At 42.1% G+C, this 23,325-nt stretch overlaps 1 protein-coding gene across 4 annotated transcripts in view; it reads left to right on the forward strand.

The window, feature by feature from the left end:
• The window catches only part of IQGAP2 (IQ motif containing GTPase activating protein 2), a 276,016-nt gene that overhangs the window by 139,810 nt on the left and 112,881 nt on the right, over nucleotides 1-23,325 (forward strand). For all 4 annotated transcript variants that reach the window (XM_083151991.1, XM_083151993.1, XM_083151998.1 and 1 more), the window contains exon 5: nucleotides 1,196-1,272. In XM_083151991.1, coding sequence (XP_083008117.1) covers nucleotides 1,196-1,272 — 77 coding nt within the window. The remainder of the gene's footprint in view (nucleotides 1-1,195; nucleotides 1,273-23,325) is intronic.

A 23,325-nucleotide genomic window follows, 5' to 3' on the forward strand; every position in this document is an offset into this window, starting at 1 on the left:
GGTCTCACCACTGCCTTGTGAAGAGGCACTATCACATTGGCATCCCTTGAATCCATTCCCCTTTTAATGCATGCCAGTGTCCGGTTTGCTTTTTCTGCTGCACTTGAGCAGTGTGCACTATTACCCAATTTTTTATCTATGATGACCCCCAAGTCCTTCTCTACTGCAGAATTTCCTATAATAACTCCATTTAGCCTGTAAGTAGCTTGTTCATTTTTCTTCCCATAATCAATTACTTTACATTTTTCAAGTTAAACTGCATTTTCCACCTTTCCGCCCACCTTTCCAGTTTATTTAAGTCACTTTCTAGTGTTTCCTCATCCTCTCCTGAGTTAATTTCCTTACTCAATTTCGTGTTGTCTGCAAATATTGCAATTTTACTCATTATGTCACTTCCGATATTATTAATGAATATATTAAACAAGGTGGGTCCCAATATTGAACCTTGCGGGACTCCACTTTGGACCGTACCCAAGCTGGAATGTATGCCATTTACCACCACTCTCTGTCCCCGATTGTGCAACCACTTTTTAGACCAATTACAAATTTGATCTCCTAACCCTAAATTACCTAGTTTTATTAAACACCTTTTATGACACCTTTTGGCACCATGTCAAAAGCTTTAGCGAAATCATGCCGTATTACATCAACAGATTTCCCTAATTCCAGCTCCTGACTGACTTCCTCAGAGAAGCTAATTAAATTAGTCTGACATGATCTATTTTTGACGAACCCATGCTGAGCCTTACTTATCACTTTCTCCTGTTCTAAGAAATTTCAGATACTATATCTTATTATTCCTTATAATATTTTCCCCACAATGTTTTGGGGGTGTGTAATAGTGCCATAACAGGGAGGGACAGTGCCATTACAGTGTGTCTTGTTAGCCCCACCCCCTAAACCTATGACATCATGCAGGGGGTGGGCTGCATGACTGCACTGCTCACACACCACTAGTTAAGGCCCTGGTGAGGGTCCTCTTCATGAGAGCTTGCAATTGTATTATCGTCATAAAGAACAGAACATAATCATTTGACTGTCGATGTTTGGCACACAAGAACCTTGATCTAAATATACCTTGTTTTTAGATTTTGTTTTATTTATTATCTAAAAATTATTTTACAAGCACAGATAGATATGTAACATAATTATGGCCTTCACTAATTCTTTTTTTTTTTTTTTTTTCGTTCTTTAGATTTTTTATCCAGAGACCACCGATGTTTATGATCGTAAAAATATCCCACGTGTCATATATTGCATTCATGCTTTAAGGTAATCGAAAACCCCACAATATTTATCTTTAAATAATTTGCATAAATGTAACTTTTTAAAGGTGCCTACACACTTATCTGATATGGGCACTTTCACCCAATTCCGATGCATCTTGCCGGGAAATAGGGTGAAAAAAGGCCAAATCGTATGTGTCTAACCTCCAATTCCTATCCAATGCGTGGTCCCGTGTGTATCGGGTCCGCAGATGGAGCCGGCCTCAGCTTTGCAATGGTCCTGCGATAGAATCGCCAGCCACCAGGCCCCGCCAACCGTTGGAAGGGGGCGCGTGCGCATGCGATGCTCATGCAACCCGTTCTGATGTAGCTCCCCGCTGCCTCCCTGTTGCCGTTCGCTGATCCACACCGCCTACCCGCACCCTCCATATCCCTGCCCATCTCCCTGAAGCAAAGACGGCCAGGGTTTCCACCGCCCAGCCGCCAAGTGACTCGTGTGTGAGGTGCTTGTGTGTCCCAGTCTGATGGAGTCCCTCTCAGCCAGCATTCGCCAGTAGGGACATTCTGGCGGGCGCTGGGGATGCATTAGAGGGGCTCCATCTGTAGTACACTTAAGATTTATTGTATCCGGCAGCAATATGCTGGGGTCGCTAACGATACATCATATGCTAAAGGCCTGCATACTCCCCGGCGGTCAGTTGCTGAGGTATTGCATGCGATACCTTGGCTTAGTCATATATGGCCACCTTAAGTGGTTTTCCTGGCCTTTTCTGGTTATAATTCTAAGCAGACAACAGACAATGCCGCTGAACTCCTCGTCCTTGTACTAGTCCTCTTCTTTCCATATACATTGTTCATTTTGTAAGTCAAATATAATGTATTGGTTTCCAAATATACCTAGTGCCTTTATTCAGGGAAACAGGTACACTACTGTAAATTGAGCATGCCCTGGTCTTCACAGCCACACCCACATTTCTCATAAGCCACGCCCCAACAGGTTTTCTTCTTGGAGCTCTGTATATTATACAATATAATTTTATATATTTTACCTATGATCTATAGAAGACCTCTTTACAATGTAAAAAAAACCTTTGCCATTAGGTCATACTTGCCTACTTTGATTTTCACCTCTCCGGGAAAAGCAACACATCAGGTAGAGCGGGGGCAAGACTGACATCACTTGGTCTCGCCCCATTCCATAAAACTCCATGATTCGCGGACCTCGGAGAGTGGACGGGGCTTAAATGATGGAAAATGCCATGGTCGCATCATTTTAGCCCTGCCACCTTTTCGTGGACCCGTGATATGCAGTAATGAAACCAGCAGGGAATGGGGGAGCGGGGGCTCTGACCAGCAAGTGGGAGACTTGTCCACCTTCCCAGGGGGTGGGAGGCAAACTCGATTTTCAGGAGCCTCCCGGCCATTCTGGGAGGGTAGGCAAGCCTGATCATTACAGAATTACTAATATAGTACATAAAGATCACTAATTCTTAAAGGTAAGCTACATTATGATCTACTAGTACTGTTCAAAAATACAAGAATGTTATTCGAGATAGGACTGTGCTTTGGCATGTGTTACAATTTGCTTTGTCTTTGTGGCTTTTTGGGATCACTAACATGTTGCTGATATATAAGTTCTGCCAACTGCTTTAGCAGTATAATAGCATAATTGTCTATCGTGTTTGTGTCGTCATGGGACTCCTCATCCACTAAAGGATTTACAACTGACTTCATGCTTGGCCAAGCCCATATATTATCTGCTGACGTTGGTGGGAGAGAACATCGGTATGTTATAGATTAATATTAGAGATAAGGAAAGTGAGTTTCACATAGTTTTAGTGTTTATAGCTACAATCTACTGTTTGTATCAGCACGATGGGGGAGATTGATCAAAGCTTCACCATAGAACTAGCCAATCAGCTTCTGTAATATTTCGGACACATGTACAATAACAGGATCTGATCGGTTATTCTTTTATTCTTGATTTGTAAAAATGTCTAATCTGACTTGGCTGGAAGGAACGCGTTCATTTAACCATGCATTGGTGTGCTTGTGGCAGGGCAGGACAAATATGGGTCTAGAATTCTCAAAACTTGGGTGGCGGGATTTACAAACCGGAAAATGCAGCAAAACCGCAATTTTTGGTGTGTTACCAATTAGCATCTGGGGGTTAAGTCGTGGGATGTACCGCACAAAACGCGTCAGGACTAAAGACGCTGGACACCTATTGAACACCTCACTATATTCCATTTGGACCAGCTGCCTACTTAAAGACGTTTTCCATACCTTGCTCCAACCTTCCTGACTCTCTCTAAACACCACCAATATGGAGGATACCATTCCGAATTGGAATAATTCCCCAAGTGGTCGAACTGTGGTAACTATATCCATCCACTCATAGAGAGAATACCATATTGGAGTTTCATGTGGACTTTATTTCTGTCGGTACATTTAGGAACGGATCCTATGTATTCATTTTCAGAGGTGGTTTAAACTTATTAGTTGATTTTATGTGTTTTATCATTAAACTACCTCATTTATTTTAAATAACTCATTAATGTATTAGCGCTAATTTTTTTTAATCCTTTTTCTTGGGATGTACCGCACAAGGTTGGTACATCTCTTCTGGAGAGAGAGGAAGTTGAGAGCGATAAAGCGCCTGATTCTGGTTCACTTTCAAAAGCATATTCTCTAATGGACAAAACCATGGGCACTGCAGGTGGGTCAGATGTAATATGTGCAGAGAGAGTTACATTTGACTGAGTTATTTTGTTCCTGTGCAGGGTAAATACTGGCTGCTTTTTTTTACACTGCAATATAGATATCGGTTTGCAGTAAAAACCCCACCCAAATCGAATTTTTTCTGTACACGTTAGATCTGCCCCCCTGCAGTCCACATGGTTTTTCCTACTAGAGAGAATTTGCTTTTCAAGTGAACCAGAATCAGACCCAACATCCAACGTCCATGGTAATCCGCTTCTAACTTCCAGGTTACAAGCTGTGAATATTAAAAGCTGGTTGGTTGTTAATTTATCTCTCTTAAAGCTTTGATAAATGTAGTGCAAAATGTGACTGCCAAAAGGACTAATTCAGCTAGTCCCGCAGATTTTCCTAGTCGCAGGTCGAGATTCTTGCACTAGCACTTAAACTGCCATTGCATCGGGACTCCAGTCTAAGTATCAATGTGTGTGTGTGGCGAGGAGGGGGGATGTTGGGGAAGGCTGCAGCGGCTGCATGATGTCACATGCTGTGGCTGCAACCTAAAAAATTGCCTAGCTGCACCTGGCTTTGCAGCTAGGCTGTGTGGCCAGTAGTGTGCACAATAGTGATGCGGGGAGGGGCCCAGCGTGGGGATGCGGGGAGGGGCCAGACTCATTGCAGCCTACTGGCTGGAGTTTGAATTTTTCAAAATCTTGCAATTTTACAACTCATGCTGAATCAGGCCTAAAGTGAGGTGAAAACTTTTCTCCTCTTTAAAGGTCCACACGCACTGGGCAACTTTGAGCCGAACATTTACCGTATGAGCTGCTTGCAGCACAAAGCCACCCAGTGTGTATGCACTGAGCAATTTTCAGCCCAGTGATTTTTTTACCATCATCGCTGTCCATATATGTTGGCCCAGTGTCTATACACCATAAATTTATAGGGGAGATTATAGACGGTCTCCAAGAGAGATAAAGGGGAAACGTTTAATGATAATTTAACTGGAACTGCTCAAAAGATAGGAGAAATCACCTCTGGTTTCTTTGTGTCTTTATGAGACAATTATTACCTTTTGTAACCCCTATATGATCAGTGTAATTAATTATTAATCTGCTGCTGTATCTTTTCATTGTTCCTAAATGAATGTACATACACTTAGGTAATATCATATTTAAGTTCTACAAGCATAACCCTCTGAGGCACTTATTATTATGTATTATATAGCTTCCCTTCTGGACTTGTAACTTGGTGGGACTGCTATGCTATTACTGGTGCCTGTCCTTGTGTTTCCCTCCTATGTCCCTATAGATTGTAAGCTTGCAGCAGGGCCCACTTACCTCCAAGTCTGTCTATTGTTACCCAGTTTGTGTTACCACTGTCTACTATTGTAAAGCGCAACGGAATCTGCTGCGATATATAAGAAAGGGTAAATAAATAAGAAACCATCTATTTCCACTGAGTTGCTTAACCAATATAAAAGCACTTAACTTGCAGCCTTGTACCTTTTAATATATTCTAGCTATGTGTGTGCCTGGGTACAGCGCTGTGCTTGTATTGTGGGGCCTTCACATGCTTGGGATGTAGAATGTGATGTAATGTTGAGCCTGAGCTTTGGGAATAAGTGTAATGGATTGTATAACCTCTATCTAGCCTTAGCTCATAGATTCCAATTCCCTGTGTGCATTTCCCTAGGTCTAGATCCCATTTAGATGATGTGAAGCGTGTACAATTCTGCCGTCCAAATGTAGACTTTGGCTTTGTGAAAGTGATTGCTGCAGATGTGAGAACCGCAGCTGCATTTGTCCGTGTGCTGGTTTAAAGTGTTTGGAAAGGATTTCATCCGAATGTGAAAGACGAGAATTACATATGGAGGATGTCTTTCCTGATTCCCATCCACCCAGACAACAGTCATCTCAAATCACTTGTATAACATCACAGGAACACAAAGCGTTTTCAGCGTCTTAATCTGTTACTCTCCACAAAAGGTCAAACTTTGGTTTCCCCGGACTCAGAAGGCGATCTGTCTGCTATTCATTAATTGCACACCAGTTGGTGTAACATCTGCCTCGTACTTCCTGTCATTGCAAGTAGCACTTCTGACTTCTACCTTGAGGCTTACACGATCTTCTTCCTGGACTTGTCTGCTCATTTCCTGTCTATAGAGACCTTTTCCTTTTCTCATTTGTAATGATGGCAGGTACTTAACTGATCCACAGGACTACAAACACAGATATTCCCGATATAAAACTCCCACACAATCTGTTTCAATTTGGATCATGTACTTTTTTATGCATTTGAGCCAGGCACTGTGTAATGCAGTGCATGGGTTCCTGCACAGCTCATCATAAGCGTATGAGAACACACCAACAGTTGCCAAGTCATTTTGATGCTGTCCAACTGAAGGGAGAGGCATAAAGGGTTATAGGCTCCCAAACACACCTGGTCCTTGTAGGGGCTGTACTAAACAATCCAGCCACCAAAACTGATTAACACAAACCATTTTCATTGTTCTCAGATGAACCATTCCTCCCAATTTGCAACTCAGGGCTCTGTCCTGCTTTCTATGTTGGACCAGTAGTTAAGGGGGTATTTTCTGTTCATTGCTGTTGTGAGAATCATAGGTAAGGGAAAGGGTAGCCAGGACTGCTACCCCCCTTACCCCGGGGGGGGGGGGGGGGGGGCTAAGCTTTGGATACTTAGGGTGGAACTACAGCAGGGGTGGGGCATAAATTGGTGCATTAATCATAGACCAGTTTAAAAATAAAATTGTGAAGTATGGGCCATTGGGTTAGTGTTGTTATAACATGCGAATCTGCCATATAAAGTTAGCGATGCCTTAGCCCTGCCTCACCCCCTCAGTATACAGATGTACAGCTGTCACTGTAAATAATAATTGCGGCAATGGCTAAGTGTGCTCGGCTGTGATTGCACCGCTGGTACGAATATACGGCCATGCTCCTAAACATGCAAATGCATGAAAAATTCAAGCCAACCGTTTGGAAATGTGGACCTTTTGACTATCTACATAGACATTGGGGGAAATTTACTAAGATTGCCAATTACGGCCGATCCGCAGTACAACCAGGGTCAGCCATAATCGGGCTGAGAATTTTGCAAATTTACGAAGCTGACAAATTCTCAAGATTAGTTTTTCCGATGTTATTTTGTATTTGGCTGCTGTGTTTTCCGGCAGTCAAATACGGACGAGCATGAAGCTCGAAGGATCGGTCAGATCCATTCAGGCTTCACGGTGTAAAAAATACAGAAATAATAATAAAAGTAAAAAACATTTTGGGCTCTCCCACACACACGAGCTCTTTGAGCCGGTGCAGAAATACAGGGAAAAAAAATTGCATAGGTGTCCCCTGTGTTTCTATAACCAACACCCAGCTCTTGGCCCGGTCCTGGTTCTTATAATACGGGGGACAAAAGGAGTTAGGGGTCCCCCCCATATTTCAGAAACCAGTACCGGACTGTCTGTGTCATGCCACAGCCTAGGGGCAATTATTATATATGGTCCAACCGCCGCAACATAACAACCGTGGCTGGTCAGCTCTGGCCAGGTCCCTGGAGGAGTGGGGATCCCCCCCTCCAGTGAACGCCAGGCTGATTTGTGTAAATAGAAAGGGTTAAAAAAAGATAAAACATAAGCTAGTGCAACTTCCCACTACAACCAATACCAATAACTGACCCCCACACATAACAAACTATAATTTTATTTCACACTCCATGCATACATACATTCATACATACATGCATACATATATTCATACATACATGCATACATATATTCATACCTATTTTGATCCCGTAGGTTTGGTCCTCCTTCTCCAGTAGAATCTATAGGGTACCTGTAAAAAAAATTATACTTGCCATCCCATTGAGTCCCTTTTTAGTCCATGTAGGCTAAAAGAATAAATAGAAATAAGTTTGCTTTACGGTCCCATCCAAATTGACATATTTATTTATTAACAGACCTAGAAGCTGGACTCAAATGCTTTAGCCCTGTGTTGCAGAGGGCGTGTGAGGCCCAGCCACTTCCTCCACCTGTGGTGCGATTTCCTAGAATTGCTAGCATTGCGCTCTGCAGTCTGAGACCTAAGTCCGAGTGCTGGAGCCCGGCTTGCTTGCTTAACCCGTGGAGATGAGCCCACAGAGACTGTACCCCCTCCAGTCAGTCCGATCAGTCCGGACCTAACTCATTCAGTCATACAAATGGCTGGTCTTCCTTGCAAGACGCTCATCGTCTGCTGATCCGCTCTGCCAGTCCCTCCATTGGTTACCTGTATCTTACCGTATTCAATATAAAACACTTCTACTAGCATATAAAGCTATTAACCATACTGCACCAGCTTATATCTCTCTACTTATTACAAAATATCTCCCATCTCGACCACTCCGCTCTGCACAAGATTTGCGTCTCTCTTCTGCACGGATCACTAGCTCCCATTCATTATTACAGGACTTTCATCAGGCTGCTCCCACCCTATGGAATGCCCTTCCACACACAATAAGACTCTCCGCTAGCCTCCAAACGTTCAAGCGTTCCCTGAAAACTCACCTCTTCAGGCAAGCCTATCATATTTAAGTTCTACACGCATAACCCTCTGAGGCACTTATGTATTATATAGCTTCCCTTCTGGATTTGTAACTTGGTGGGACTGCTATTCTATTACTGGTGCCTGTCCTTGTGTTTCCCTACTATATTCCTTTAGATTGTAAGCTTGCAGCAGGGCCCTCTAACCCCCAAGTCTCTGTTACCCAGTTTGTTTTATCACGATCTACTATTGTAAAGCGCAACGGAATCTGCTGCTCTATATAAGAAACTGTAAATAAATAAATACAAATACATAAAACACTTCCTACTCAGGTTCATAGTACATAGTTCTATATCGGAGGAAACTAATTAGGTGCTTTATCTTTGCTGCCATCTGCTTGCCTTTCTATAGTGTAAGAGCTTAGGGATCTGCAAGTAAGAGGACGACTGGACCATTGTACTTACAGGTTTCCATGGATCGAATATAAATATTTACCACTTGCTAAATCTGGGCCGCTAATTGCAGTCCTCATTTGCTAATTCGAATGATGGTCCTGATTCAAAGATGAACGCTAATGCTACCGCTGCTGGGAACGGGGACACCGATACTGTGCACAAATAGGAAAATGCCGCAGCTGTCTTGATTTATTTAGCGACTCCCGCCGGCAGCTCAGGGTGTGTCGGCGTACAAAGAAGCCGCATTGCTCACAGGTCAGTCAATTATTGTGCTTCTGTGTAGCCCTACGGATGTGCCGGAAGTTGCATGACTGAGACACAGCTACTGCATATGGGGATGCAGGCAGAGACGCACCTTAAGCTCTACAACTAAACATATGTCAAGTTGCAACTTCCCCCATGATTCCTTCTGGTCATGCTCAACTGAAGAGTGGTACACAGCCCGGCACGGTCAGCCCTTGCCTTCCTTTTGTAATGCATGGTTGTATTGTATTACTGGGATGATTCTTCAATAAAATCTTTTCATAAATAACAAAAGAATAAAGATGGTCTTTAATGTAATATTTACTCAAAAACAAATTAGTCTAGCTTCGAACGCGGTGCGTCGTGCTCCACTATCTGGCTCGCATGTGGAATAGTTCTGTATTTAGCAGCAGCGCAGCATTTATCTTGTTCTGCGTGGGTGTATAATGATCACTATTCCCCTGTGTGTGAGGACAGCTGCACAGTACCAGTTTAATCGCACGCTGGATGTAATTGTCGGTGAAGCACTGAGAGTGTTAGCCAGCTAATCTGGGATCCCACATCTTTGTTATAATGAGCTGTTCTGCTTCAGTCAGCCCTCCTACCCAGTCTCTAATAGGAAGTCTTGTATTGCAGCCACTGCGTGCTGTGCACCTGGCTTCCGCCATCGGGGCCTGTATTCCTGCCGGTAGACTGTTATTAGTTACCTGGTGAATGATGGAACCTATGTGAGATCATCTCTGTCCAATTTCCGACTCTCCCAGGGATCGGTTGTTGATTGAATTATTGCTATATCACAGATACAGTTACTATACCTAATTGCTTTTTTAAAAAATTTCCGTTTGGATATATGTATCTGCAACCAGTGCAAAATTAACTGCACCTGGCAGTGATCTTGCTTCAGATCATTGGTTTGGTGGGAGGGGCAAACGTTTGTGAAAAGCCATCACAAGTGCCTGCCTCCAGGGGACGCGGTCAACATCCCCGTGGTCAGGATGCTGGCGTTCAGTATACCGACATCGGCATCCAAACTGCCATCAGAACACTGGTGCCTGAACTCCAAAACAGAGCAAGATGCTAATGTTGAAATACAGACAGCCCGAACATGAGTATGCCAGGGGCAGTTTAGGGTCAGGCTGTGGATTGAGGGGTTAGTAAAGTACGGTGGTGCAATTCAGATGTGGAGCGGGGGTGTCACTGGAGAAGTCAGAAACTTCTCAACTGTAACCCAACTCGTGAATAGCCCATAGCATAGAAAAACCCTGTAAAGATACCCCATTTTGGGGTTGGGGTCAGCGTTGGACGGCAGTAATGAATATACAGTATGATTCATGCTTGGTGTAGGGATAGCCATCAACCATCGATGGTTTATGGGCAATGTAGAATAGTTTTGCCATCGATGGTTGAGAACCAGATGGTTTCCCTCCATTGATGTCGAGCATAAGCTAGTAGTTTTTGTTTTTTTCACCAAGAGGTCGGGACATGGAGCATTGCTCCGCACCTGACCCCTCTGAAGCCCTGCCCCCATGTTTTGATTGGCCCACTGGCCAATCAGTCAAATTTTTTTATTGATGATCATCGATAGGTGAAAACATGGATGGTCATACATTGCATAGTAGGCCACTATCGATGGCCAGTTGCACTATTGCCATTGATGCCAATGGCAACGATGGCCATCCCAAGCTTGGTGTAACTGTCATTATATCTTTTTTTCCCTTTTCTTTCTGTGCCACGCTCTCCCCAGTGCACCTGATTGACCTGCATGAGAGAAGGGTCGGGGAGAACAGAGAGGAGGCAGGGAGATGCTGTTCTTTTCCAGTCACCAACCTTTGCTGGCTTCATTTTTTTTTTATTTTTTAAAGAAGCCGAATGGAAAGCAGAACTTTCAGTGCTTACAATATCCACACAGATCAGGGGTATTCCCTTCTACGAATAGGAGGTAGCAGTGAAGAGCCCTGTGTTATCTTTGATACAATGCTTTTCACTGTTCCATGATTAGGGTGTGTTCTAGCACACCGACAGTCGGTATTCCGACGGTCATTAGCCCGATGTCGGAATCCTGACTGCCCGGACTCCGAAAGCGCTGGGAGCGCAATTAAGCCCCTTGCGGGCTCGCCATGCTGTGGGCACAGTGGCTCACTGAGCTTGCCACCTATTCTATTCTCCCTCTATATGGGGGTTGTGGACCCCCACGAGGGAGAATAGCCGGTGGCCGTCGGGATCCCGAGTGTCGGGGTTTTAACAGTTGGGATTCCGACGTCGGTGTAATGACTGTCAGAATCCTGACTGTCTGTCTGTCATCCTTCACCCCCATGATTAGTCCCCATAGTCATTGAATATTTACAGTTGTGATTTTGTGCAATCTTGTTCTATGATGGGGGGGTCAGAGTGGAGTGTAGAGTAGAGCTGTCAGCCTGCACAGATGTAGTAAGGCTATCACTGTACTGTGGTATTACACTCAGCAGCACATATATTAATGTGATTATGGGGTAATTTATAGCCCCATAAAGGAATCTACTTTATTACGCTGTGTCACATGCAGACATTCCTACATATTATTTTTAACTACATTTTATTTTTGAAGTGCCTTTGCACATGTTCCCATCTATGTTTTATTGCTGTAGTAAATACCAGATTTCATACTGTATATAGGATTTTGCCAGTTGTGACTGCTGCTGATATTACTATAGTGTAGAGGTACAGTATCAGGAAATAATGTGATTTTTTTGGCACGCTGCTTTATACCATTGTTTCATTACGTTATGTCTTTTTTAGACTTATGAACAGATGTTAGGGCTTATGGAGAATTAATATAACATTCACAATGTGCACTTTTAGTTTAGAGTTTACAGCATGTCCGGTATCCTGTGCCTTGTGTGATTACAGACTCCTGAGATGCACAATGTGGTGCTGGGCAGACCTTCGGAATAATTTGTGGTGCTGATGTGCTGCCTGGCCAGTAAGGAACCAGGGTTAGGGTTCATGATACCCGTGATGTTAATACAGGTTGAGTATCGCATATCTGTATATCCAAAAACTGAAATATTCCCCCCAAAAACGTGTTTTTTCAGAATATTTTGGGGTGCATTGTGGGAGTGCGCGGGCCCGCCGGTGACATCACAGGCGCGCCTGCAAACTCACACAATGGACCCCTGGGACCGCTGAAGAGGATCTTGAAGGCCGCTGTGGATGCCGAGGGACCATCGCGGCACCACCAGTGGACCAGCTAAATATGTTTAAAAAAAAATATTCCAAAAACAGGAAAAATCCCTTATCCAAAATGCCCGTAGTCCCGAGCATTTTGGATAAGGGATACTCAACCTATAACTGTTATCAGTACAGTCAGTTCATTTTGGCCCAGAACAGGTTCAGGGACCCAGTTCCTGATCATGTCATAATTATTAGAGGTTCAGGAACGGAGTTCCTGCTGGTTCCTGCTGAAAAATAGCACGGGGTACGGTATATAGCACCTGACGGATCATAGAGCGAAGAACAATTCATCACAGAGCTGGGGAGAGATCCTCGTGGCTATATACCAATATACTGCCGACTGACAAAGCCACAATTACTCTGAAAGCATCAAAATCATTTTCTTCTTTGAACAAGGTTTATTGGGGCTGAAGTCTAGTCAGGCATTCTAATAAATAGTTTGGAAAGCTACGTGGATTTTGCTGTCACTTTCAATAATCCCCATCTCTGGATGCATAAATACACCTATTGGTGGATATGTATGAAACTGATGGATAGGAAAAGACTGATGCTGCCCATAGGTAAAAAATTAGATGTATGCATCAGTTCTAGATCTGACTCCACTACTTTGTCAGGAAATGATAGATTGCTCTTGGAAACCACAAGTCCTTTCCCTTGCCTCAGATATTATATCGTCAGTATACTTTATATTCTTCTTGTGCTGTGTTTTTCTCCCTGTAGGAAGTTATTTGCATTTTACATTTTGAAGCAACTTATTATTATTTTATACTTGCCCAAATGAATTCTCCCTTTGTGGCCCTCGATTTAACACCTCTGGTGGACTTTCATTCACTACATCCCCATTGCAACACCTCGGTTACAATGTGGTATGTGGCATTTATATACTTTATACACATTATAAAGTTGTATGTTTTATTATGCCAAAAATAACAATAGAAGTTGGCAATAGTTGTTATACAGGTGAAAAGGGGGATTATTGTGGAGTTGGCCATTACTGATCAAGAAGAGGAGCCGACATTTTATCTTGCAGGTCCTGGAAATGAGGGCAAATTGGCAGTATGAGGAATCCATATACCGGGAACACATTTACAGAGTCCATGTTACCATGGCATGACCAGGAAATAAACACTGCACTAGATATGGTGAAAAATGTAATACAAAATTGTGTCTTGCATAAATGCAAAGATGTGTTCATATATTTCCTGTAGCTGCTAGCGCAGGGGTCCTCAAACTATTTGCTCTGGGACCCCATCAGACAAATATAATTACAGGACCCCAGGAAGTTACTGCAGAAGGTCATCACATCACATGTGTGGTCAGCAGACAGCACATACACGGCTGCATGGTGGAGGCACAATATGATGGGAGGAGCCTAAAATTACAGACAATTCAACAGATTTTTCAGACTCCTTGAATCACTGACTGAGATTAGAAAAGTCATCAGCCTGATTGTCAGCAACATGGAGTCGGGACCCCATGCTGAGAAGGTCAGGACGCCCTTTGGGGTCAGGATCCACAATTTGTGTGTCCGTTGTTGTCTTATCAATATTGAAGTGTGTGCCAGGCCAATGTGTCAGGTGAAGATACACTCTCCGAAAAGCGTATTTTTAAAATGGTTTTAAGTCCAATCAGATGCCTCTCCAATTACTCTACTCCCAGAGAGACACCATCGCTGCAATTTAGTGCAAATGGGCTGATAATTGAGGTCCCCTGTATGGAGCACAAGCGCATAAAGGAAACCATATATTGTACATTCCGCATGCACAGTATGAGGGGAAAAAAGAGAACACAGAGCAAAAATAATTAACTCAGTCTACTCGAAATGTATAGCACCATGGTCTAAATCAGGCATGTCCAACGTTGGCCCTCCAGATGTTGTGAAACTACACATCCCAGCATGCTTTGCCACAATTTTGCTATTAGAGAATGCTAAAACTATTGCAAAGCATGCTGGGATGTGTAGTTTCACAACATCTGGAGGGCCAACGTTGGACATGCCTGGTCTAAATGCACATTAATCCGAGTCTCGTCTTCGTTGCTAATGTTAATTTCCAAGATGGTCACGGCTCCAATCCATCTGACATTTGGCGAATTATTGGAATCCACAATATAAGTGCTTTCATAAACAGCCCTACCCAGAGGCCTCTCTCGTTTCCGGAAACTGTGGACAAGTTTGAGGTCCTAGCAGTGTACCCCATGGCGTTCCTCCAAGCCAATCATACAGTTGGTGCTATAATCCCATTCTCCTTGGTTGAACTCCTATTTTGCCGATGCTATTGTCTGTTTGGATGCTGCCTTGCAGAGTTCTGTTGACGACTTGCTGCAGTGCACACTGTTGACCATAAATATCATCTCCACTAACTATATTCACCTTTGAACATTCCAAATCCTTGCAGGGAATGTCCTGCTGGTTTTGTAACTGTGCGGAGTTTGTATTTTCTCCCAGTACTTGCGTGAGTTTCCTCTGGGTACTCTGGTTTCCTCCCACACTCCAAAAATATACTGGTAGGCTAATTGGCTCCCAACAAATTAACCCTAGAACGTCTGTGAGTGCGTGTACATGTGGTAGGAATATAGATTGTAAGCTCCACTGGGGCAGGGACTGATGTGAATGTTCAAATTTTATCTGTAAAGCGCTGCGGAATATGTGTGCGCTATATAAGAAACTGGTAATAAATAAATAATTAAGTGATTTGCTTAATGTTTGTTCTTGCACAATACACGCTATACAAAATACAATGTATACTGAAATGTCGTTAAACATCTTGCATAGAAGTTATCACTCTTACAGGAGAGACTTGATCATTGTGCACTATACTATTTTATGCATCATTGCCATAGATGTGGGGATCCTAGGGCTGAACTGTATCACTGCTTGTGGAGTCTGGCCAAGTCCATTTTCTGTCTTTTGCACCCAAATGGGCGACTCACCCTCGTATTATGGTGAGCAGTAGACGATTGCTGATGGCTTGGAAGACCAGCCTACAAACCTGGATCAGCATGTGTTCCCTCTCACTGGCATTGTTTAAGGCTAAACTTTCTATATTTTCCGTATGAACTGTGCACCAAGCAACCTCCGTTCTTATCAGGTGCTGACGTGAAGTTTTGGTGACAGATATTGCTAAACGTTCCAAAACTTGTTTGGTTGATACATATTTTACAATTTGCAATTTTTCTCAGTTAACAGCCAACTGCAAAATGGGAGCCAAGGAAATGAACTGCAGTGTTAGGAAAATATATAAAAACAAATTTGTAGAAATGTAATATTGCCTGATGTCTTTTGGGAACTGTCCCCTGTGTTTTTATATTAGCCAATTGGTGTATTGCGTTTAGCGAAACTTGCAAGAGACTATATTCTATTCCCCTGTATAGTTCATCAGAAATAAGCAATGTGTTTGTTAAGTTGTTTCAGTTGGCCTTTAAGCTACTATTGACACAATCTCCCTTGGTCGCTTCCACTTACAGACCTATTTCTAGATGGAAGTGGGGTTTTTTTTAGTTGCATTTTGGAGGAATTAGACTGCCGAACAAAATGAGCTACATTCTGTTTACTTCAGGCTGGGATCAGTTTAGAGAGATTGAACATCAGCTTGAGTTAGTCAACAGTAATGAAGGAAATGGATTCCTCACACCTTGGCTTCCCTCTACTCCATTCTCCTCCTTAGCGCACACATTCTGACATACTGACATGTTATACACACAGCACACAGCAATCTCTCAGCTGGCTTAAGGTAGGAATGGCAATCGACCATCGATGATTCAAAATCATTGATGGTTTATGGCTGATGTCGAATACTTTTGCCATCGATGGGGGAGAACCAGATGGTTTCCCTCCATCGATGGAATAGCAAAACCAATGTTCTTTTTTTTCTTTTTTTTCTTTTCAAAGTGCCGGGACACGGAGCATAGCTCCGCCCCCCCCAGTGTTTTGATTGGCCTACATGCCCATCAATCAAATACAATGGATGACCATCGATATGTAAAAATATCGATGGTCATCCATTGCATAGTTAAGCACTATCGATGGCCAGTTGCAGAATTGATGGCAATGGCAACGATGGCCATCCCTAGCTTAAGGTTAAGGTGCAGTATTTATTTCCTAAATGTGTTTTATTTATTAGTAGTTTCTTATATATCGCAGCATATTCCGTTGCACTTTACAAAAGGAGACAGTAGGGTATTTACAGACAGTCAAAAGGAATGAGGGCCCTGCTCTCAAGCTTACAATCTATGGGGAAATAGGCATTGATATACAAGGATAGATACTGTATTCCTTATTGCATTAATTCCACCAGAATGCAAAGGTTGCTGGTGTGCTGTAATACACGGTGACCCAGCAGTTTGGCCACGGGTCAGGAGGATGGAAAATGTGAAAAGTAAAGAGGATGTGTGTGGCTTGTACAGTGGGGATGTGGTTAGATAGGAACGTTATATGAAGGTTAAATAGCTGGTTCTGGAATTTGATAATAATAAGAGGGGAGTTTTCAGGGAACGCTTACAGGTTTATATAATGGAGGAGATTCTTATGTGTTTTTTACATACATATACATATATATATATATATATATATATATATATATATATATATATATATATATATGAGAGAAATACCCAGCGCAAAAAGTCCAACAGTCTATTATCAGGAATGATCCGAATGTCCCATAAATGTGTGCAGCTCCAATACAAGGATCCAACCACGAATCCAAAATGGGGTATGCTTGTAGAAAAGAGAAGAATGAAGCGCACCAATCAGCAATAAATTTAACAAATTTTACTTATATAACTGCTGACATACATAGGGTTAATAGTAGAAAGCTTGCCGTGTGGACAGGGCTAAACAGCCGGACCCAGCGTCGATGGAGAACCGCGAGCAGTGATCAGTTGCAGACGGGGCGCATTAGGACCAGAACAGACAGCCGGAGACTTCCACAGGTACAGCACGGACCAGACCAGGACGTCACCACGTCGGGAACAGGTAACCACGCCCAACGCGTTTCGTCACAGCTTTTATACCATTTAAACAGGTGCCGCTCGGCAATCAATTATTAATTAAAAGGTACCAGAACACATTTGGACCAATTTAAAAACCAAATACAAAGTATACAATACACATATCCTGCACGCTGATACATATCAGAAAGTTTAAAGGACCACTGAATAATATAAAAATAGAAAAGTGAAAAAATAGAAAAAAATAAAAAAAAACTATATATTTTATGTCTAATATATATATATATACAAAAATTATGAAGTGAAGAAGTACTATATTATAAAAATATAAATATATATGAAAATATCATTCATAATACTTTAAGAAAAAGTGCAAGTGCTTAACAATCAATATAAAGGGCTAATAATAGCCATCCTAATTTAAATGATGAAAAAACATATTAGTGATAAAAAGATTAACTTTTCGAGCCGTATCAGCAAGCAGAATTCACAAATTCTGAAAAAAGAAACAATAAAAAAGCAAATAAATCAATATGAAAAACATAAAATACATTAAATACATTTACATATATAATATACATAATACACTAAAGAAAATTTAATAAAAATATTTATATATATAAAAAGTCATTAAATTAGCTACTGGTATATCAGCATTAATTAGAAATTACTAAAAAATCATTAAATTTTTTTTATATATATAGATGAGAAAGTAGATGTCTTAAGAACAATGGCACGTTAATAGCAATCATAAAATAACGAGGGGAGTATATACCAAGTCGCGGCAAAGAACAAGGGAGAGTCACAGCCCTGCACACAGGTGTCATCAGGAGCATCCGTCATTGTGTCAACGAGTGGGGTTACTCACCCAGCAGCACCCATCAACACTACGGATACCCCCAAAGCACACCCTCAATGCAGGAAAGGTGTGATCTCGCAACCCTCATTCATGCCAGCAGGACTTAGTGTACCTAAAGTATATATCCAGTATGTCTCACGTTTTCCAAGTTTCAGACCAAGATCGCCACCCCTAGTATCCAGGGTAACGTGCTCAATAGCTTTAAAAGAGAATTTTTTCAAGTTAGACTGGCAACAATTAAAAAAATGTCTAGGAACACTATGATGTTGTACATTATTCTTAATGCTTCTCATATGTTCAAGAATGCAGATTTTTAGTGGACGTTTTGTTTTGCCCACATAGCGTTTACCGCAATTACATTCCAGCACATAGATAACGTTATCAGTGGTACATGTAATTTTACTTTTTATCTCAAAGGATTTAGTTTTATCATTATTCCATACTTTTTGTCTTTCTTTACTAGCATATTGACAAATCTTACATCTAGTACATGGATAAAATCCTTTCAATTTTTGTAACCAACCGACATCTTCATTAACTTTTAAATTGCTGGGAGCTAATACAGATTTTAAAGAATTAGCCTTTTTAAACACAACTTGGTTTTTTTTTGGTAAAACATCCTTCAGAAGTGGATCAAGTAGCAAAATGTCCCAATGTTTATTCATGATCTTACGTATCTCTTTATTACAAGAGTTGAATTTTGTGATAAATGGAATAAATTTATTTTCATTGGCGGCAGGGGTAATTTTTTCTTTATAAATTAATAATTCCTTTCTATCTAAGTTTCTGGCTCTCTCTTTACATTTGTCAATAAGTTCATCTGGATATTTCTTTTCCTCGAACCTTTTTACATATATCTCAGATTGTTCATCATATTTATTAATCGAATTACAGTTTTTTCTGATACGTCTAAACTGTGAGTAGGGGATATTAGAGATCCATTTGTTATAGTGGCTGCTATCGTGATGGATATAGCTATTACTATCCACAGACTTCACATGTGTGTATGTGGCCACCTCTGAACCATCAGACCAGTCATGAGTGTCCAGGACCAAGTCCAAAAAATCAATTTTATCAGGACTGCACTTTGATGTAAATTTTAAATTATAATTATTTACATTCAGTTTTTCAACAAATAATTCAAATGATCCCATGTCCCCATCCCAGATGATTAGGAGATCATCTATATATCTCTTATAACACTTAATGTTGGATTTGAAGGTATTATTTATCTCAACATTATTTTCCTCCCATTCACCGAGATATAAATTCGCTAAACTCGGAGCATAGGAGGTCCCCATAGCAACCCCCCGTTTTTGTAGGTAATATTCCTTTTGGAAGGTAAAAAAGTTATTCTCCATTATATATATGCGTCAGGATTCCGATCGCTGGGATTTTGACCGCATCACCATAACATACTTGCCGACTTTTGAGCTGCCCTCTGTTAGGCAGGGGGGCAGGGCCATATCCAGGAGTGAAAAACAGGCAGTCCGGGGGCGAGGCCACATAGATGCTGTCCTGTTGAGGGGCATGCCTACAGCTTTGCGTAATTTTAGCCCCGCCCCCCACAGTGCAATGTCGGTTTTTCAGGCATTGCACTGCGGGGCGGGGCTAAAATGCCGTGATCGCGGCATTTTACCCGCGGACCCCCCTTCCGAGGGACAGATCGGTGCCGGGAGGGGTACCCGATTTCCGGGGCCATTCCGGCAACCCTGCCCCATAATAAAATAGAGATGATATACAGTAGATATCGCTTATTGCTGAAGTTTCCATACATGCACAGCTATGATTACAAATGTGAAATTTATGCAAAGTTCTAATCAGCAAGTTTAAGGTGAATTTGCATCTATAAATAACATTGGCATTATTTTAACTAATGTGCACTTTGAGGAACAGAGATAGCAGAGGAGGGAACTCAATATGGCTGCGCCTTGCATACAACCTCTCTCCACCCCCCCCTCTTTCTCTCTCAAAAATAATTGTAACATAAACTGCTTATGTTGTATAACTCAATATTGTAATGAGCAGAGCCGCACATATAAAATGCATTCTATTCCCACAACAATGTCCCCACGAATCAACAACAAGCTATGTCCTGATACCAACAAGTCCATGTCCTGTGTTGGAGGAAAAGTCTCTACATCGGATGTTTCACACAGGATGAATGTGCTTTGTATTTTAGTCATCTTGGAAGTGTTAATGAACCCACTGCGAGGCTTTATTGAAGCAAAGGCAAATTGCCATGGTTTGACAAGCGTTTCCACTTGTTTTGATTTGGCCTGTCCCTGTATACGAGCCATAAGAAATTATTACCTTCTGTCTGCCATTTTTTTTTTATTAAAAGATTGTTTTCTTTCCATGGATAATACGTTATTATTGTGTACAGTGATGGAATCAAAATCTATCCAGCTGGACGTGCGTGTTCTTGCTGGATCCAAATACAGCCATCTCCAAGCCAATCGGGAGTCTGTTTACAGCCAGCAAAATACAGTAGATGCCCTCCTCAGAAACCTCAAATGTATATTGGCAGTGTGGTGTCCTGTGGCTCCATCCCTCCTCATTAATGTAACTGGCCAATGTCCCGTGTGACTCTGAGGATCCATGGTGTGAGGGAGTTGGTCGGTGTTTGCATGGTTTCATGTACCCAGTGTCCTCTGGGACTTTGTATTGCTATCTGAGCAGTGCAGACAATAGGGTTATGTATCACCCTGAAAGCTGGAATATGGTTTACTGTGCAAAGAGGATACTGGCTCAATCACTACAATGGGGGGTATTCAATCCTGGCCACTACTTCCGCCGAGAAATAGTGGCCCTCCCCTGTTCAATGCTGCCGTTTTTTATAAAACAGATCCGACATTTAAACAAGTCTGTTTAGTCAGAAACGGCCGCAGATTGTCGATTTCACATCGGTTTCTCAACAATCTGTGGCCGTTTTCATCAATCCCTGGACTTTCCGACAGTCGGAACACTGAATAACTATCGAGTTACTGTCGAACGGAGTGAAAACGGCCTGGGATTCCGACTGTCGGGACATTCTGGCAGTTGGAGTCTCAGATTGAATACCGCCCAATGTATGGAAGGCATGCTAATCTAATAATCCGGCTATTTTATAAATCTAGGTAGTGTGTAGTAAAAAAGCTCAACAGATCTCTATTTTGTTTGCAGTTGATTGATTTTGAGTATTGTAAATTTAAGCATTTATCGCTGTGATTCCACAACGACAGCTTATAAAAATGATACCCCCTCTGTAGATAGACTGAGTTTGTTATTTGCGGTATTGAATGCAGTAAATCCGACAGAGCAGACAGCATTACAAAAAGTAACAGAACTGTAAGTGGGTAGGGGGCCATTAGAACTTAATAGGTTGTGTTACCCAGTTGGATCCGCAGCCTTGGCAGCTCTGTAATGCTTAGGGACCCATATGAAGTAACAGCAAAGTATAGTTCACAATATTAAAACTTCATATTTTGAAAAGACTTGGTAAAAGTAATACCTATTCTTAAAAATGTTTTGTTCCCAGTGGCACTCTCTCAGATTGCAGTGACCCATTTCCCAGCTTTAGCAAGCACTTATGCTTTAAGTGGCAGAATAAGGGCATACAAAAATCTTTCTACCTTAGAAGAGTTAATCTGTTTCAAACACAGCCCCAGAAACGCTGCCAGAGAACCTTTGTTCCTTTTCAGCATTCTGCTGAAATCGAAATTCCCTTTTGCCGAGCTTTCTATGCCAAAGGTCCCTTCTTTGTCTAATACTTGAAATCAAACCATTTAAACTCCAAAACAATCCTAACCCAAGTTCACTGTCATGTATTCTCCATTGGGTACCGTGAAATGTGAATGTCTCCAGTAAGCTATAAAGAGATGGTGCCAGCATTGCAAAACTGCAGCGCCACCTTGTGGACAACAGGAAGAGCTATTTATTCATATAATTGATATGTAAAATAAACTTTTCTTGTACAATGAACATGAGCAACATTCTCATCCTATGTTGTCCATGAATAAGAAAAACTGATTATGGTGCTATTATAAGCCCTTGGCCAATCATGATCATTCTGTACTATTGAGATTTAAGTATATAATTTGACTGTATAGAAATTAAGGGGGAGATTCTCTAAGCTAAAAATGCGGTAAAAAACCCGTTATCGGGGTTTTTACCGCATTTTGGGATGCTGTAAGCATCCCCCGCCGGGTTACCGCGGCAGGGGGCATCGCCAGAAAAATCTGGCAATGGGCTTCTATCGCAACCCTCCGCCCCGCATCGCCCCCTCCCCCCTCACCTGTGTCCGGGCAGCACAGCGCAGTGCTGCCCGGACCTGTGACCTCCTCCCTGCACTGATCCTCTTCCGGGTGCAGGGAGGAGGAGAGCCCGGCGCAGCAGCAGCAGCGCCGGGTGTGGGAGGGAGGGGGGAGCCGCCGGGACCTGCTGGGACCCGGCGACTCTCACCGCAAAGGACAGCTCTTAACGCAAGAGCTGTCCTTTGCCTTAATTATCGCATATGCGATAATTAAATATGCGATGGGCGGCGAAGGGGGGCGGAGATTCTTAGAGAATCTCCCCCTAAGTCATATTTTGCTTTTATTTGACTGTTGTCTTACACCAAACAAATTAGATTGACATCTTTGTTTCTGTGATACTATTGAGGTTTCTGTGTGCAATACCAACAATGTATACATACTGTACCTATGATAGGTATGCAGTCATATTACCGACAATCCAAATACCGACCACCATTCGCAGACAGTCAAAATACCGGCATGTTTGGAATGTAGACATTCATTAGGCTGACACAGTCACAATGCCGACATTTAAAATGTTGACAGGTCAAAAAGTAGACAATTGCAGTTTTTTATGATTTTTTTTATTTGAAACCAACATTTTCTTATTTGATGAACCAAGTGAGCAGAGTTAATTATATTAGTGTGCCAAGCGAGTGAGGCGCCGAGCTCACCATGCGAGGGGACGCGGTTCACTTATACGGTGTCTGTCGACATACGCAACCCAAAAAATGTCAACTTTTTTGCCTGTTGACATTTTAAATGTCAGGTTTTTTTTTACAGTGTTGGCATTTTTGCCTTTTTGGTATAATGAATGTCGGCATATGTTAGTATTTTGACTGTCGGCCAATGGCATTATACAGGTCT

The sequence above is a fragment of the Crinia signifera genome, chromosome 1, assembly GCF_055691185.1.
Source record: "Crinia signifera chromosome 1, ASM5569118v1, whole genome shotgun sequence".
Taxonomy (NCBI): Eukaryota; Metazoa; Chordata; class Amphibia; order Anura; family Myobatrachidae; genus Crinia; species Crinia signifera.